The sequence below is a fragment of the Phycodurus eques genome, chromosome 1 (assembly GCF_024500275.1).
Source record: "Phycodurus eques isolate BA_2022a chromosome 1, UOR_Pequ_1.1, whole genome shotgun sequence".
NCBI classification, from domain to species: domain Eukaryota; kingdom Metazoa; phylum Chordata; class Actinopteri; order Syngnathiformes; family Syngnathidae; genus Phycodurus; species Phycodurus eques.
Window position 1 is genome coordinate 536,155 of NC_084525.1, and position 16,045 is coordinate 552,199.

The 16,045-nt window shown below is 44.9% G+C and overlaps 1 protein-coding gene across 8 annotated transcripts; it reads left to right on the forward strand.

Moving 5' to 3' along the window:
- Positions 1–276: 276 nt before the first annotated feature.
- zgc:136971 (S9 family peptidase) lies at positions 277–13,017 on the forward strand. Of its 8 annotated transcripts, XM_061670838.1 has the most exons (21): positions 277–536; positions 1,430–1,565; positions 6,078–6,153; positions 6,237–6,312; positions 6,827–6,921; positions 6,985–7,119; positions 7,240–7,331; positions 8,110–8,147; positions 8,812–8,933; positions 9,036–9,096; positions 9,318–9,412; positions 9,846–9,897; positions 9,980–10,083; positions 10,294–10,426; positions 10,496–10,578; positions 10,685–10,766; positions 11,291–11,379; positions 11,603–11,796; positions 11,871–11,973; positions 12,338–12,444; positions 12,827–13,017. In XM_061670838.1, exons 1-21 carry the CDS (start codon positions 407–409, stop codon positions 12,924–12,926), a joined length of 2,103 nt encoding a protein of 700 aa, XP_061526822.1. In that variant the 5' UTR covers positions 277–406; the 3' UTR covers positions 12,927–13,017. The 8 variants fall into 8 exon arrangements, with proteins under 8 accessions (XP_061526822.1, XP_061526803.1, XP_061526794.1 ...); XM_061670819.1 differs by having other exon boundaries at positions 6,827–7,119; XM_061670810.1 differs by having other exon boundaries at positions 10,294–10,578.
- The last annotated feature ends 3,028 nt before the right edge of the window (positions 13,018–16,045 follow it).

Here is a 16,045-nt window from a genome sequence, read left to right on the forward strand (position 1 = left end):
TTTTACGATGCACCTAAAATGCACTAGAACCTTTGCAGGGTGAACTTAATTTGACCTCCTCTAAACTTTTGAATGCACAGGATCAACTGTTCAGTGATTCAGTACTTTTTGCTTGTTGTTTTCTAACAAGGAAGTGAACAGCAAATGTTAGCTTTATTTAAAAATGGTACTTATTTGTTACCATTTCCAAGGACGACCCCTTCTCCTGAGTTGCCCCCTCTGAGCCCAATTGGTGCATTTCTTTGCGCTTCCACCCCTCCGTATGGAGCACAGTGGTATCGTCCGCACGTCTCGGAAACGAGAAAACATGGCGGCGCTAGAAACGTGTTGAAAGGAACGCCAGTGGATAAAAACATGTAACTTTCCAGACTTTTTGGGTTGTTTGTAGTCTCACACATTGGCGTGCATGGAGGCCAGACAAGTTACAAGCGTGTACGGAGAAGTCAGCTCTCTCCCGACGCCGGTTTGTGCCGACGTACGCGAACAACAACAACAACAACAAGAAGAAGACATTCGTGTGTTCACAGTGACTGCAGGTACAACCTTCATTTTACACTTGCTCAATATCATAAATATTTTCCCATTATCGCTAAAGGAGGAAAAAAACAACAACGACAAGCGCTTCAATGCTTGTTTGGTATTGCGAGAAATAAAGCGAAAACTGGAAACTTGATGTCAAAGTCATTTGCAGTTTCTATAAGCCAATTAGAAGTTGGAGGGGTCCCATTGCGAGTGATTACTCGGGGCAAAGGTCAGGACCTCAAAATGCGTAGCTGACCCATCAAACAATATCAGAACGGCACATTTCCTTTTACTTTTCACAACGTTTATTTGTGATTTTGCAAATACGTTTTTTGCCATGAATAAACTAATATCTGCCAGTACCTTAAATGAAACTACTGTTTTGATCCTACTCATGAACAGTACAAACACACACACACACACACACACGAGTAAATGTCATCCCAAAAACGCAAAAATCTCGAGAGATTTGTAAACGCATTTAAACCCTTAAAAGTTTCACCTTAATACAAATAACTTAAATATACTTAATATTAAGTGGCACAAATATCAGGCCGACGTTTAAGTACAAATTGTATTTTGATGCCTACAACTGAGAGAAAAAAAAAAAAAAAAAAAAAGACAGACTGAAAAATAATTTGAAGCATCTCAGGCTTAAATTACAAGTGACACTGAATAAGCAAATTAAAACGTCCACATGACTATGCACACACAGCACTTATCTTTATGATCTTTATCTAACAGCAATTGACCGTGAATCCGAAACAGGATTTCTGTGAAAAAAATCAGCGACTTTATTTGAAGACCACCTTCCGACTTGCGTTCACATTCATGTTATTTCGCCGCAACATTTTGTTCACTCTGCGCTCCTAGTCGGGTGTACTCCTAGCCCGAAACTCCTTTTCAGGGTGGAGTCAAACAGATGCGGTGAGAGCCTCCAGACTTTGCTACTCACAGCAGTGGACTCTGATTTCAGCCTCCGGAGACCAGCGGGCCGTCAGGACAGTCCTCCCACCAGGACCGTGTGTACCTCTGCCTGCAGAGTCAGTGCACGCACACACACACACACGCACATGCTACGCTACTACTGTATGTAAACATTAGATTTCATAGGATATTACTGAATCTGAAATGATTCAGTAACTTTTTAGCCAAAAATTCCTCCAGTGTGACAGTGACATAAATACAGTGATCCCTCGTTTTTCGCAGTTAATGGGGACCAGAACCCCCCCGTGAAAGAGGCTTGCGTTGGGTGGAGGCGCTGATGGTGTCGCTGGGGTTTTACCTTGGAGAAAAACATGGTGATGGGTAGTTGTTGTCTTTGTTTTTTTCGTTTGCTTCAAAATTCCCCTGTACAAGGACATAACCCCGTCTCTTATTAGACGGAGTTACCACGTTTGGCTTCCTTATTGAAGCGGTTTTGCGGATGTCTTTCTTGATGTACCGCACCGTAGATTCATTCACGCCGTGGTGGCGTGCCGCAGATGCATAACTTCTGCCCCCTTTGATCATATCTAAAAGTTTCACTTTTTCGCTGATGGTCATCATCATCTTCTTCCTCTTGGAAGCTTTCGCAGGGGCACAGCGCTTAGGCGGCATTGTACGGGCTTAACTCATCCCAAAAAGTTATCGCTTAAACAAAAACAGTTATCACGAACACAACACTGAGCTACTGTATGCGAGACAGTCAACAGCGTGCACGAGCCACAACAAGGGAAGATGCTGGGTGAGGCCGCGATGATGCGCAGCCAATCAGCTCACGGGATAAATGCTCTCCATGGTCGATGTCGTGCCTTGTATGAGTGCCCGTGGCATGTACAGTACAGTACAGTAGAGTACGATACAGGCGTGTACAAAGCCTCTGAGTCAACTCATCTCTTTGTTTGGCATGCAGGGAAACCTTCTCTCTCGCGCATCAACACGAAACAACGCGTCTTTCCGCAATATGGCTGCCGATATGGCTGTATTTTTTTCATTTGTATTTTTTGATGAATATTTTGGAAAAACCCGCGAAGCACTGAAGCCGCAAAACGTGAAGCGCGAAGTGGCGAGGGAACACTGTACCTACATCCTGGACAGTGCAGGGGACATTTCTTAGATTCATGTTGTTTCTTGTAAGGGAATCAGGTCAAAACTATTTATGGTCATGAAATATAAACACTTTCCTGATGTACTTTCCTTTTGTGTCTTATTTTATGCTGTCCTGTATGTTTTCTAATGGAATATGAGTCTGCTTAATAAAAGTTGATTGATTGGATTGGATTGCCTTGCAATAAAACAAAGGGGAAACAGCAACTTATTGTTATTTATATTATTTCAGCTATGATTTTATTGTTGGGCCATTTTTTTTTTCCGAGAAAAGAGATGATTAACTGGTGTTAGACTGCGTGGTGGTCCTTCAGAATCAGAATCATCTTTATTTGCCAAGTATGTCCAAAACACACAAGGAATTTGTCTCCGGTAGTTGGAGCCGCTCGAGTACAACAGACAGTCAATTTACAGAACACTTTGGGGACATCACCTTGGTAAAATAGCTCCACTATAAAGTGTCACTATCTGGACCCAAAGTATAAGAATCCCTGCAAACCGTTAAATACTAATTGCTAGAAACAAAGCAGCTGTGAGATTTTCATGAGTAAAATTGTTTTAGGAATAGTGTTAATAATACAACCGCAATTCCAAAGAAGTTGGGAAGTTGTGTTAAACATAAATAAAAACAGAATGCAATGATTTGCAAATCATGTTCAACCTATATTTCATTGAATACACCACAAAGACAAGATATTTAATGTTCAAACTGATAAACTTGATTGTTTTTAGCAAATAATCATGAACTTAGAATTTGATGGCTGCAACACGTTCTAAAAAAGCTTGGACAGGTGGCAAAAAAGACGAAGAAAGTTGAGGAATGCTCATCTAACACGTGTTTGGAACATCCCGCAGGTGAACAGGCTCATCGGGAACAGGCGGGTGCCACGATTGGGTAGAAAAAGAGCTTCCCTGAATTGCTCAGTCATTCATAAGCCACAAGCAAAGATGGGGCGAGGTTCACCTCTTTGGGAACAAGTGCAGGAGAAAATAGTCCCAACAGTTTAACGACAATGTTCCTCAACGTACAGTTGCAAGGAATTGAGGGATTTCATCATCTACGGTCCATAATCTCATCAAAAGCTTCAGAGAATCTGGAGAAATCACCGCATGGAAGCGGCGAGGCCGAAAACCAACATTGAACGCCCGTGACCTTCGATCCCTCAGGCGGCGCTGCATCAAAAACCGACATTGATGTGTAAAGGATATCGCCACATGGGCTCAGGAACACTTCAGAAAACCAATGTCAGTAAATACAGTTCTACAGCTACATCTGTAAGTGGGACTTGAAACTCTACTATGCAAAGCAAAAGCCATTTATCAACAACAACCAGAAACGCCGCCGGCTTCTCTGTGCCCGAGCTCATCTAAGATGGACCGACGCAAAGTGGAAAAGTGTTCTGTGGGCCGACGAGTCCACATTTCAAATTGTTTTTGGAAATTGTGGACGTCGTGTCCTCCGGGGCAAAGAGGAAAAGAACCATCCGGACTGTTATGGACGCAAATTTCAAAAGCCAGCATCTGTGATGGTATGGGGCTGTGTTAGTGCCAATGGCATGGGTCACTTACACATCTGTGAATGCACCATTAATGCTGAAAGGTACATAAAGGTTTTGGAGAAACATATGCTGCCATCCAAGCAACGTCTTTAGTAAAAGAGTGGGGGTAGTAGACTGGCCTGCCTGCAGTCCAGACTTGTCTCCCATTGAAAATGTGTGGCGCATTATGAAGCGTAAAATACGACAACGGAGACCCCGGACTGTTGAACAGCTGAAGCTGTACATCGAGCAAGAATGGGAAAGATTCAACAATTAGCGTCCTCAGTTCCCAAAGGTTTATTGAATGTTGTTCAAAGAAAAGGTGATGTAACAGAGTGGTAAACACGACCCCGTCCCAGCTTTTTGGGAACGTGTTGCAGCCAATGATTATTTGCTAAAAACAATCAAGTTGATCAGTTTCAACATGAAATATCTTGTCTTTGGAGTGTGTTCGATTCAATATAGGTCGAACATGATTTGCAAATCTTGGTATTCTGTTTTTCTTTATATTTAACACAACATCCCAACTTCATTGGAATTGGGCTTGTACATTGAGAGGTTGAATATTTTTTGGGGGGGGAAATACAGCACATACCTACCTGCACATGGTACGTTATTTCCTACCACCGATACAATTAATTGATTACCTTTTCAAACAATTTAAATCTACACATTTACGTCCGGAAGGCTAACCTGCAGAGCACAGATTTAATCCAGTTGGATCATAGGAATATAAATCGATCCGTCGATATTATGAACGCGTTCCCTGTGTTCGCGTGGCGGCCAGTCGAGGTTGTGCCCCCGCCTCTTTGCCAAAGTCGGCCGGGATCGACTTCCGCTCTCTGAGGAATAAGTCCACAAGAGCCTTTCACTTTTTAATTTGGATTTTTTGAAGTTCAATTTTGTGTGTCATGTCACCGTTGATGGCAAAGAGAACAAATGTGATGATAACCACACAACAGGAAGTGAAGCCCACTACATCGCGGTTGACCTTTCATGCCTCCGCTACAGCACAGATTTTTAAGCGCTTTATTTCTCCGAATTTAGAGTTGCGTGCATTCAGTAGAGTACCATGTTGTGCCGCAACGTCGGGCAGCGCGCAGGCTGTAATAGAAGACGTAGTCCTTAAAAAAACTTGAGGAATCGTCAATGTTTCCACAAAGCAGAGAAAATAAATGCCTTTGAGTCGATGGTGTTTTCTATGTTTGTATATTTTGCTGCTCTGTTCGTGTCAGTCGGTTAAGGTTTGTAATTACCGTAACACCGATGCAAGTTTCTGTTAGCCCGTCTGTATCGTCAAGTAACATATGTTACTATACACTACTAGCCGAGTTTTGCTGACAAATATATGGTTTGGTTGAACATTTTGGTGTTTCAATGTAGTTTTTAATTCTGTTTTATGTCACTTTTACAGTAAAATTCATCACTGACAAACAGTTGAAGCATGCACACGTGGCCTCTCTTTTCGAGAGCCGTCTTTGTTTCCTTCACAGGAAAAGAGCGCAAACAAGTGCTCAGGAATACTTTAAAAAGTGTGTTGCAACGGTGTTTCAATGTGTTTAAAGTGCGTGGAAGGGGGAAAGTGTACAAATAGTTCCTTTAAATGGTCCTCCTATAGCGCAGATTTTCATGGGTGGGTGTGGAACGCATCCCCTGCGACAAACCAGGTTTCACTGTAATGGGAGACAGGAAAGGGCGACACACGACTTTGTCCTGGCTGCTCAGTACAATATGACTAAAGTGCCAATAAGTTACAAACAGAACAGAATTTACCATACGAAGTCAACAGTCCTTATGGAGTAGCTCACCTTGCTACACAATGGTTAACTTTTATATCACACTTGTTTGACAGTTAAGAATATGAAAAAGTTGCCTCACCTTCAGCAATCCTTCCACTTCGACGAAGAATGTTGATTTCTCCCCCACCAGATTACTAAGCGGACTCTCGCCCGTTGGCGGTCTAAGGGCCGTGGTCCTCGACTCGGGTGGTCACCAGCTGCTGGAGGTGAGCAGCTCTCGCGGTCGTCCGTGCAGAATTGTGTGCCCTTCGACCTGGGAGTGCGTTAAAGACTGTTTGCAATGATCCAGATTTGGGACCATCGTGGCCTCAGGAAATGCCTCAACCTGACCGCCCTCAACAAACATGGCGGCGTGTACGACGACGGTGAGACGGACGCAACCTACTTTACTGTCGCTAGTTTGCCGTCTAGCTATCTTTTAGAGCCATTCGAGTTCAATTAGCGCGACATTTAGGCCAAGCGAAGCCGTTTGAAACGTCACGGTAGTTTTGATGTCTCCTCACAATTACGGCCCGTACGTGTTATTGGTAAGTATGGAGAACAAACGTGTCAATAGACAAGTTATACTGTTTTACTCTAATTTGAAAGTCAGCTGGGCTCGGCTCCACCTGCAATCCTTATGAGGACAAGCGCGCGCTATAGAAGATGGATGTTTCTTAAATTAAAGCTTTAGGCGGGGACAGATTTTGGAATACATGATTCCAAATATAATTCAACTTGAAGGGAAGTTTTGTTTTGAAAGATGACCAAATTGAAGTGGGACCACTGTCATGGAAGGAATTGTGCTCATACTTTGAGGTATCTTCGACTGTATATGGATATCTTCTTTGACTGCAGTGTCAATAAATGTGTCTTTTTTTTTTTTTTTTCTGCTCTCAGCTCACTTTGGTGGTCTGTCATGGTCAGAGTGTGAGAGCAAACTTCTTTACGTAGCGGAGAAGCTCAAGAACACAAATGAGTCAGCGCGGGGGAAGGTATATGACACGCGCACGCGCGCGCACGGACGCTCTAATGCCATCTTGCATGTGTACAAGCAGGACAGGAGCGTGTACTGCGACGACTGGGGCGAGGCTCTGACCAACAGGAGCACACCGGCCGTTTGCGTGGTCGGTCTGCACAGCGGGTCGGCGGACGTGTTGCCGGGTGTCCCCGCCGACGTCTCACCTGGACAGGTGAGCACGCGGTCCGCTCTCCAAATATCCCAGTCCGACCATCATGGCCTGCTGTGCCAGTTGTGTTTACTGTGTGTGTGTGTGTGTGTGTGTGTGTGTGTGTTGTGTTGTCTCCTTCAGGCTCTGTGGGCTCCGGGCGGCCAATCTGTGTTTTTCATCGGTTGGTACCACGAACCCTTCAGATTGGGACTCAAGTTCTGCTCCAATCGCAGGTTAGAAAGATGTTTCGCGTTCCAACTCGTGTTGACGCTGACATGACAGAAAAGATTGTCTCAACGTTACCCAGGCTGAAAGCAGTGCCCGGGATCGAGGGCAGGTGTGGGCAAAGTATGGCCCACATGAAACATCATTTTACAATCAACATAAACTAACTTAGCTGTCGAGCACAAACGTTACTAATTTTCCACATCGGTCCCAAAGTGCTTTGCGAGTTTGCGGTGATTCTCTCTCCCCCAATGCCGGCTCTTTTTGAAGAGGTGCTCGCTCGCTTGTTTACCCCTTACCCTTGTTTATTCTCCAGAACTATCCAATTCCTTCTTTTTCACTTTTGTTGCTAACCGGAGGTAAATACTGTAAAACAAGTCTGGACGAGCCTGCAACGTAACTGCGAGGCTCTGGCGTGTGTGTGTGTGTGTGTGTGTGTGTGTGTGCGTGTGTGTGTGTGTGTGTACACTTCACCCCAACGGTCTCTGATTCGCTCTTCTTGTCGCGCCGCGCCCAGTTGCACAATAATTATTAAAATTAAATTAGAGGCGTAAGATGGCGCCAGAGAGGGATGAATTGTCAAAAGATCATTTTAATAATATTCTACTGTCAGGTTACACAGTTTTAACACATGTGACAAAATGTTTTTTTATTCTATGACATTTTTTTCATTGAACTGCCAACTCTGCCTTTTAGCATTATTTCCCATAGTAGATCTTGGTAACCTCCAAACGCTGTGCATTTGCACCGCCCGCATATGGCGTTGCATTGTCTCAACTCTTGCAGGTCAGCTTTGTTCCAGCTCTCCATGGATGGACATTGTGGTGAGTCATTACAGTCACTATTTAATGAAGATAGCGTCACTGTCGGGCCGAAACCTCCTACGTCCAAAATTGTTCCGTTGCATATTTTCTATTTGTTTACAAATCTTTCAATGTCAGCAGGCTCTAAGGCGTTGTAGCATTTTGAGCAGGAAAATTTGAGTGGGCTCAGTGGGATCCTCTGCGAAGTCTGTTCTTGCTCATCACCGTATCCACTAAGGCATCGGTGTCAGACACGAGGCCGGGGGGCCAGATGCGGCCCGCCGCATCATTTTATGCGGCCCGCAAAAGCAAATCGTGCTCGTCAACTTCTGTGATTTTTGCTCAAATCTGTACCCAAATTCCAAATTGTCATAATAATAAACAATAATGTTGAGATATTGCATTTTTCTGTGACCAAACCCTTCTTCTACAGTAACTTAAACAATACTTAAACAAACTATTATCCTTGTCTTCTGATTTCAAAACTAGTTATCCCTCAATTTGTTGTGTAATGGTAATAATAATATGATTCGGTGATGAAACATTGATTTGGTTTCACTGTTCTAACGGCCCTCTGAGGGAAATCTTAGCTAACTACAATGCGGCCCGAGACAAAAATGAGTTGGACGCCCCTGCACTAAGGTGTATATATAACCTTCTCCGAAATATGCATCGTCTAAAACAGAGCGCTTGACGGGGGACAACCTGTCAGTTTCCTGTCCCAGGCTGAGTCCAGACGGGTCTACGCTGGTCTACTTGCAGGGCCAGGTTTTTGGGCCTCACAATCAGTGCCTCAGTCTGCAGCAGGTGCCTGTGCCATGTACATTGCAGTACTTGTGTGTGTGTGTTGGACGGGTGTACACTGTATGTATATTCCAGTCGTTACCAGTGACTGTTGATCTTCCATAGTTGGACGTGAACAGTAGGAAGACGTCCACACTGTTGGATGTTGTCCGTAGACCACAGAGTGGTAAGTGGCATTTTCTTTTTTTCCCCAAGTATTCTGGTGATTGCTTATGATATGTCGCGATGTATCATCGTACATTATAGTCCTCGATTCATTTCTTTCTTTGGCATTGCTCAGCATTCACATACCTGCGCAAATGAAATTGGAATCGCTGTCCGATACGAACGCAGGCGCGCGTCGAATACGTCGGTCCGTCCATAATTGGAAATGTGCTTCCGCTCCAGACGGCTTTGCTGGCGTTTATGAAGCCCTGGCGTCCAGCTGCTGGTCTGCAGACGGTCGGAGAGTTGTGTTCAGCAGTGCCTGTCGGAACCGCAAGGTAAAACGTTGCACGTGCGTGTGCGGTGTCGGGGAGTAACTCGTTCGATGTAATTTCTTTACAAAATATATGTCATTCTCATCTATGACATTACTAGGAGAAAATGTGCAATTAAATCACAGTTGCTTTTGGAACTTTCCATGATTACAATTTCAGGCACATTTAAAAATTTGCTGCGAAAGCTGCCACTTCCTCCCTCTAAATCCGACGCTTGCGATTGGCTATCTCCGGTCATGTGCCATTCTGGCCGTAGTTAACAAACATGACATATTTGTCCAAACGTGACCTCGAAGTGCCGCCTTGATTTGGAAAAGGCCGACTCATGCCGTAGTTGCATTTGTGAACACACAACGCTGCCTGAGTTTAGCCTTCAGCTTTAGTTTAGTTTGCTGATTGTCTGCATTTTGACATCGTCGATCAATCCATCTTTCAGGATCTCTTCATGGTGGACAGGGGGTCAAAGAAAGTGTCCCCCCTCTCTTGTGGTAAGAGTCCTTCCTCTGTCCAAGGCTGAATTTACCACGATGCGGTTGAAGCGGCGTCTTTGCTCACAATTCTCCCTTTTAGGCCTGGTTGATGCCACCAAGATTTATGGCAGCTGGAAGCTTCTCACCATCCAGAAGGACCTGATGATCGTGTGTTGCTCCAGTCCCAACACACCGCCAACAATGGTTACGCCACGCACGCACATACGCAATGTACAATCTAATGAGCTCCAATAAAAAAGCTGCGTCAAATCTGTGTGACCTTTTTCGAAGCGAACAATGTTCTGCGTTGATTGACGCTGTCAGCGGTATTCAAACAGAGGATAACAATTTGTGTATCGCTGTTCGCTATTGTCGCTTTCATTTCGGATTGGATGCGTGTTTGTGCGTGCGCAGCTGGTGGCTTTCCTCCCTTCAGCAAGTGAAGCTGTGACCTGGCTGCCCCTTCAGGAGCCCATGATGACCTTTGACTTCCTGTGGACTGTTCTAGATGTCGAGCCTCCGCCAGAAGAGGACAACGCAAACTACCGTGAGATGGAAACGCACAAAGAGGGTTTTTGCTCGGGGGTTGCTAAAAGTTGTGCGCTTGTGTTTTTAGCCGGGTTAACGTTTGGAGCGATCTCGGTTAAACCGCGCAGTCCTCACCGCGGAGCTCCGACACCACTCGTGGTCTTCATTCATGGGAAGTCTAATTAATAATGATTCGGTCCGCTCCTACTTATTCTTTTTCATTGATGTTGACTGGCAGGCTAGCTTTCTGGTGGTTGAAGGCACGATGTGTCCCACAGGTGGGCCGCACTCTCAGTTTGCTGCCGAGTGGAACAGCACCACTGCTGCTCTGGTCTCTCTCGGCTTCGCTGTACTCATGGGTAGGACGCTCGTACAGTAACTTATTGCCTTACGTTTTACCTTGCGTTTACCCCTTTGTTGATTTGTACTGCATCTCTTAATTATTTATGATGAACCTGGTTTTTTTTCAAGACGGTTATGGATTCCTCTGAAAGTGTTCCCATAAAGTTTTGTTAAAATCATCAAACTTTATTATTATTTTTTTAAATAAAAATTTTGATTTTTTTTTTGGGGGGGGGGGAATCATGTCAAATCTCATCCAAGTTGGACAAAATGTGGTATGTATATGCGGGGGTCATAAATTGTAATGATTTATCATAACATGCAGATTTTTTTTTTTAATTTGGCAGCAATTAAAATTGAACATGAGAGTATCCAATCATCAGAGCCTTCCATGAGTCTCCGGTGTCCTCAGTAGAAATTGTATTTTGTGTTTTTTGGTCGTTCACTCAGTGTCGAAGCTTTGCCGCAGTCTTGTGCTTTCTCGGTGCTCTTGTTCGAAAGAGAGACTCTTTCATGACAAATTGTGCTTCTTTATTCAAAGTGAACTACCGCGGCTCCACGGGCTTTGGCCAGGACGGCATTCTATCCCTCATCGGTCACATTGGAAGCCAAGATGTTAAAGATGTGCAGGTAGCTACCCATCTATAATTTTGCTAAGCTCCCTCCTTCCGTCCGTCCCTCCCGCAACCAACTCGGCCTTACCCACGTGTCTACCTCAACCAAGAGTGGATATAAAAAGTCTACGCTCCCCTGTTTAAATCATTGAGTGACGCAAAAAAAACCCCAAGATAATCTCCCTGCACCAACTAGCCCACCTACGAACCTATCGACATACTTAGTGTGGTTTGCGCAGAGGGCCGTGCTTGCCGCGCTGGACAGCGACACGACTCTTGACCCCGGGCGCGTGGCTGCGATCGGCGGGTCCCACGGCGGGTTCCTGTCCTGTCACCTGGTGGCTCGGTACCCGGACTTCTACAAGGCGTGTGCAGCCAGGAACCCCGTCATCAACGCTGCCACCTTGCTGGGCACCAGTGACATCGTGGACTGGTGAGAGCGGCGACAGCGCCGGCTTCGCCATCGCTCGAAATGTCTAATAGTTCGCCCCTCTTCGGTCACCCCAGGCGTTACACCTGTGTGGGCTTACAGTACTCGTACAACCAGACGCCCACTGCAGAAGCCTTGGCTGCCATGTTGGAGAAGTCGCCTATCATACACGCTGCGCAGGTCAGATCTGCTCACAAATACAGATTAGCATTAGCGGCAATTCAAATATAAAATGAATTTTATAACGAAGCACATTACCATTGAAAATGCATAAAGAATTAGCGAAATCACAGCAGAGTGTAAAAGAGTGTCTTTTCGTTTTAAAAGCCACCTCAAGTAGAAAGCCACCTCAATGAAATGGTTCCTTGTTCCTTGTTCAACATCCGGCCACCCTTTCAATAATTTGTCTCGTCTTTCTAGATTCTACTGTTTTGATAAATAAAGCCAACTGTTACTACAGCTGCTCACCAAGTACATGCATTAGTTCTCAAGATGTTTGTCATGAACCGACAACAAGTGTGTTAAGGTGTGTGATTTTATGTAGATCAAGGCTCCGGTGCTTTTGATGCTGGGAGGAAGGGACAGACGGGTGTCTCCTTATCAAGGTCTGGAACTCTATAAAGCGCTCAAGAGTCGGGCAGCGCCTGTCAGGTACAATGATGAATGCCTCACACGTGCAAGCAGTCAACCGTGTCGCGCAGACTCAGAATTTGTCAATCTTTTAACATTCGGTGCCATTGACGGATGTAGAAGTCAGATCGTCGTGTTGACTTGGATGGCCTGGCAGTGAATGAGTTAAGGCTAAAGGAAACTAAATTTCACGATACACTGTACGTTAAGTCATAATTTTGCAAAAATAAAGTTGTAATCATATAAACATGATTGTAAGATTATAAGAGAAGGTATAATGCTACTTTTATGCTGTTGCTTGTAATATTCCACCTTTCATGGTGTTTTTTTCCCCATGTTTGTCTGTAGTACTCCTTCACACTTTGGTGTTCAGTGGCAATCATTGGTGGGCTTGTCTTCGCAGGTTATTGTGGTTTGCAGAGGACGGACACTCTCTGTCCAGAGTGGACACGCAGGCCCAGTGCTTTCTCAACGTAGCGCTGTGGCTACAGCAGCACCTCTAACACACGCGTACAACAAATACGCAATCGTTGTCATTTTCGTGCCCAGTCACGGGAGTCACGGCGTTTGAAATAAATAGCTTTACTACCCGCATTGCTTTTTGTTTTCTTCAGACCAGCGAAATCTCCAAACCAGGAGGTTTGAATTGTTCTTCTTTGTGAGAGATTAAGAGAGGAGAACTGCAGAAGTGCTGATGAATAGCTGATGTCGAGTCAAACTTCATTATTCAGTTGTGAGGGTTGAGGAAATGATAAATAACAGGAATGGCAAGCCCGGGTAAATATACAGCCAAGGCAACCTGGTTTATCCGGTTTTATTATTTGGTTTATCCTGTAAACAAAAGGGAAGAATGTGTACATTCGGATTGTCCAGGTTGGTGTTGACCAATTCTAACCTAATGATGCATCTTTTTATGGCACATTCTTCTCAGCAAAATGGAGCCATTAACGCCGAAGGAGACGGTGTCACGCGATCAAAACAAACGAAGCTTGATTTTTCGGCGCTGCACGTTTGATCTCAGACCGAGTTGAGCAAACTGGCAGCCAGGTAGGATGAGCGGGACGCGCTGCCATTGACCACTTTTCAGAGCATGAGTCGCTAAAATACGGGTCGCATGCTACGTAAACAGATCTTTTCAAAATACTCTACCTGCATTGAGATGCTCAATAAGGTGCAATCAATATCAAAAATTCCAAAACATCAACTGTCTTATTTTTATTCATCCACTTTGTAAACAATTATATCTACAATAGTACATCATATTTGATGGGTGGCTGGATTCATTTCATCCTACAGCCATATTAAAATCGTCTATATTTGTGTATATATATATATATATATATTTGTATGCGGCACAGTGGATGGATGACTGGTTACCGCATCTGTCTCAAGAGTTGTGAAGTTGCAGGTTCAAATCCCCGGCCTCGCCTGTGTGGAGTTCGCACGTTCTCCCCGTGCCTGCGTGGCTTTTCTCCGGGCACTCCGCTTTCCTCCCGCATCCCAAAAACATGCGCGGTAGGTTGACTGAAGACTCGAAATTGCCCGTAGGTGTGAATGCGAGTGCGAACGGTCGGTCGTTTGTATGGGCCCTGCGATCGGCTGGCGACCGGTTCAGGGTGTACCGGGCCCGCCTCTCGCCCGAAGGTAGCTGGGAGAAGTGGTACGGAAAATGGATGGATGAGTCGAGAAGAAAATACTTGAATCGGGGTCTGTGGTATGTCTGCCAGTTGTGGTAGGAAAGTTCAATTAAGTGTGCGTCTGCGGCATTCTACTCGATGCAACGCCATGAAAGCTGCTCAAAAATCGGAATTCATCGACAGCATACTTTGTCCAAAAAGAATCGCTTCCCCTTGTTTGTAATTCTATTTATGAAGGAGTAATCCAGTTACTTTTTGGGTATGGTAACTCATTTTTTAAAAATGAATTTGCCCAACAAATGAAAGCCTGTAATATGATTGTATTTCAAACTGTGGCCCGCGGGCCACATGTGGCCCACTCTGTTCCTTAAACCGACCCACTGAGCAGTTACATGATCAAGAATCCTGTGAAATGTGTTGCATTGATTTAGCTGTTTTTCACGCTAAAATTGCTGACTTAAAATGTATTTATTCATCGAGCTCTCTAAATAACTTACAAATAAAATAAACCACTTTACTCATTTAACATTTTGTTGAGAAAATGATTCAAATTATTTTGGCGTTATCAATAAAACAGTTAAAAAATGCAATGAAATATGTAACTATCCAAATAACAGTTTCCAAACACGCCTTAACCACTTTTTTTCTTCTCACCCACATGTGAGCACAAAAGGTCTGCCGTCCCGCAGTTATTCACTCACTGATTTCTAGAATGTGTAGTTTCTACCACGTCCAGCAGAGGACAGCATCTCGTTGTCTCGCTAGTTTTGCGACTTGAGCAATTGCAACCTTTGCTCCTGCAAGCAAACCAGCGGCTGGAATCTTTGAAGGCAAGGAAATGGGTTATATATGCGAGAAAGCGAACGTGACAAAACAGACGTTTGATGTTTGCCGTTTCCCGGTGTGACGACGGACGCTTCGGAGTCGGAATGTTTTTCAACTGGTGGGCCGGGGCCCAAAAGGGGGTCGTTGCCCTGTTATGGGTGGGTCGTGCGCATGTAGTAATACATTACAGGGGTCCTTGGAGAAAAACCCACTTATTAAAATGATTATTCAATGAGATTAAATCAAGATAAAAAAACAAAAAATAGATACCACTTTTGAGAGAAATATTTCGTGACCAAAAATAACTTTTGACTTCATTTCTGCATTCTCGGACGTTCCTTTACTGGAAACAAGCGACGTGGTCAACGGCACGCCACGGAATTATCTTCCAGACGGTCCGTCTCGGACACGGCGGCCGCGCCGCCGCGTTACGTGACCTCCGTTGCGTGACCTCCGCGTGACGAGGTCATCGTCACGCGGTCACCGCTTCGGGAGACGGGAGGGATGGAGACGGCGCTGACGAGGAAACCGAAGAGAAGGAGAAGCGACTCAAGGATGACGGACAAATGGAGACGCTCGGCGCGGTTTCGAGGCGCTGAGACGAAGCGTTGTTCCGAGCCGCGCGCCGGTGCTCGCGCTCGCCGCGTGGACGAGGCAGACAGAGGCAGGAAAGACCGCGCGTGGGATTTTGTACATAAGAGGACAAAAGGACCCCTTGGTGTTGGATTGTTGTCTGGCTTCCTGTCCACAAGTGGCTGCAGAGGAAGAAAAGTAGAAAACAATGAATAGTTCATAGAATAGAGCAGGCAGCTGGCAAGGTTTCTGTTGTTCTAATAAAAGCTTGAGTCCAAACTTTTGAGTTCAATGGGAACCTTCAAGAAATTTGACATTTGACCGGGCCTCAGTTGCCATTTTACAGTCTGGGCAAGTGAAGCGGTGACCCACCAGATACAGCAGATGGCAGCGTTCTTTCATTTCTAAATGTAGTTTGAGAGGAAATAAAATGGGTCTTTTAGTCCTTGTTTGTTGGAGTTCCCAGACTTGATGTTCTTGGTGCCACTCCCTGTCCGTTGTTTTCCTGCTGTCTTCTTACGGTCCGCAACCAGCCCCGATTGCCAACTCGACAAAACCTATTTTGCAAATGTGGATGCATCCATTTT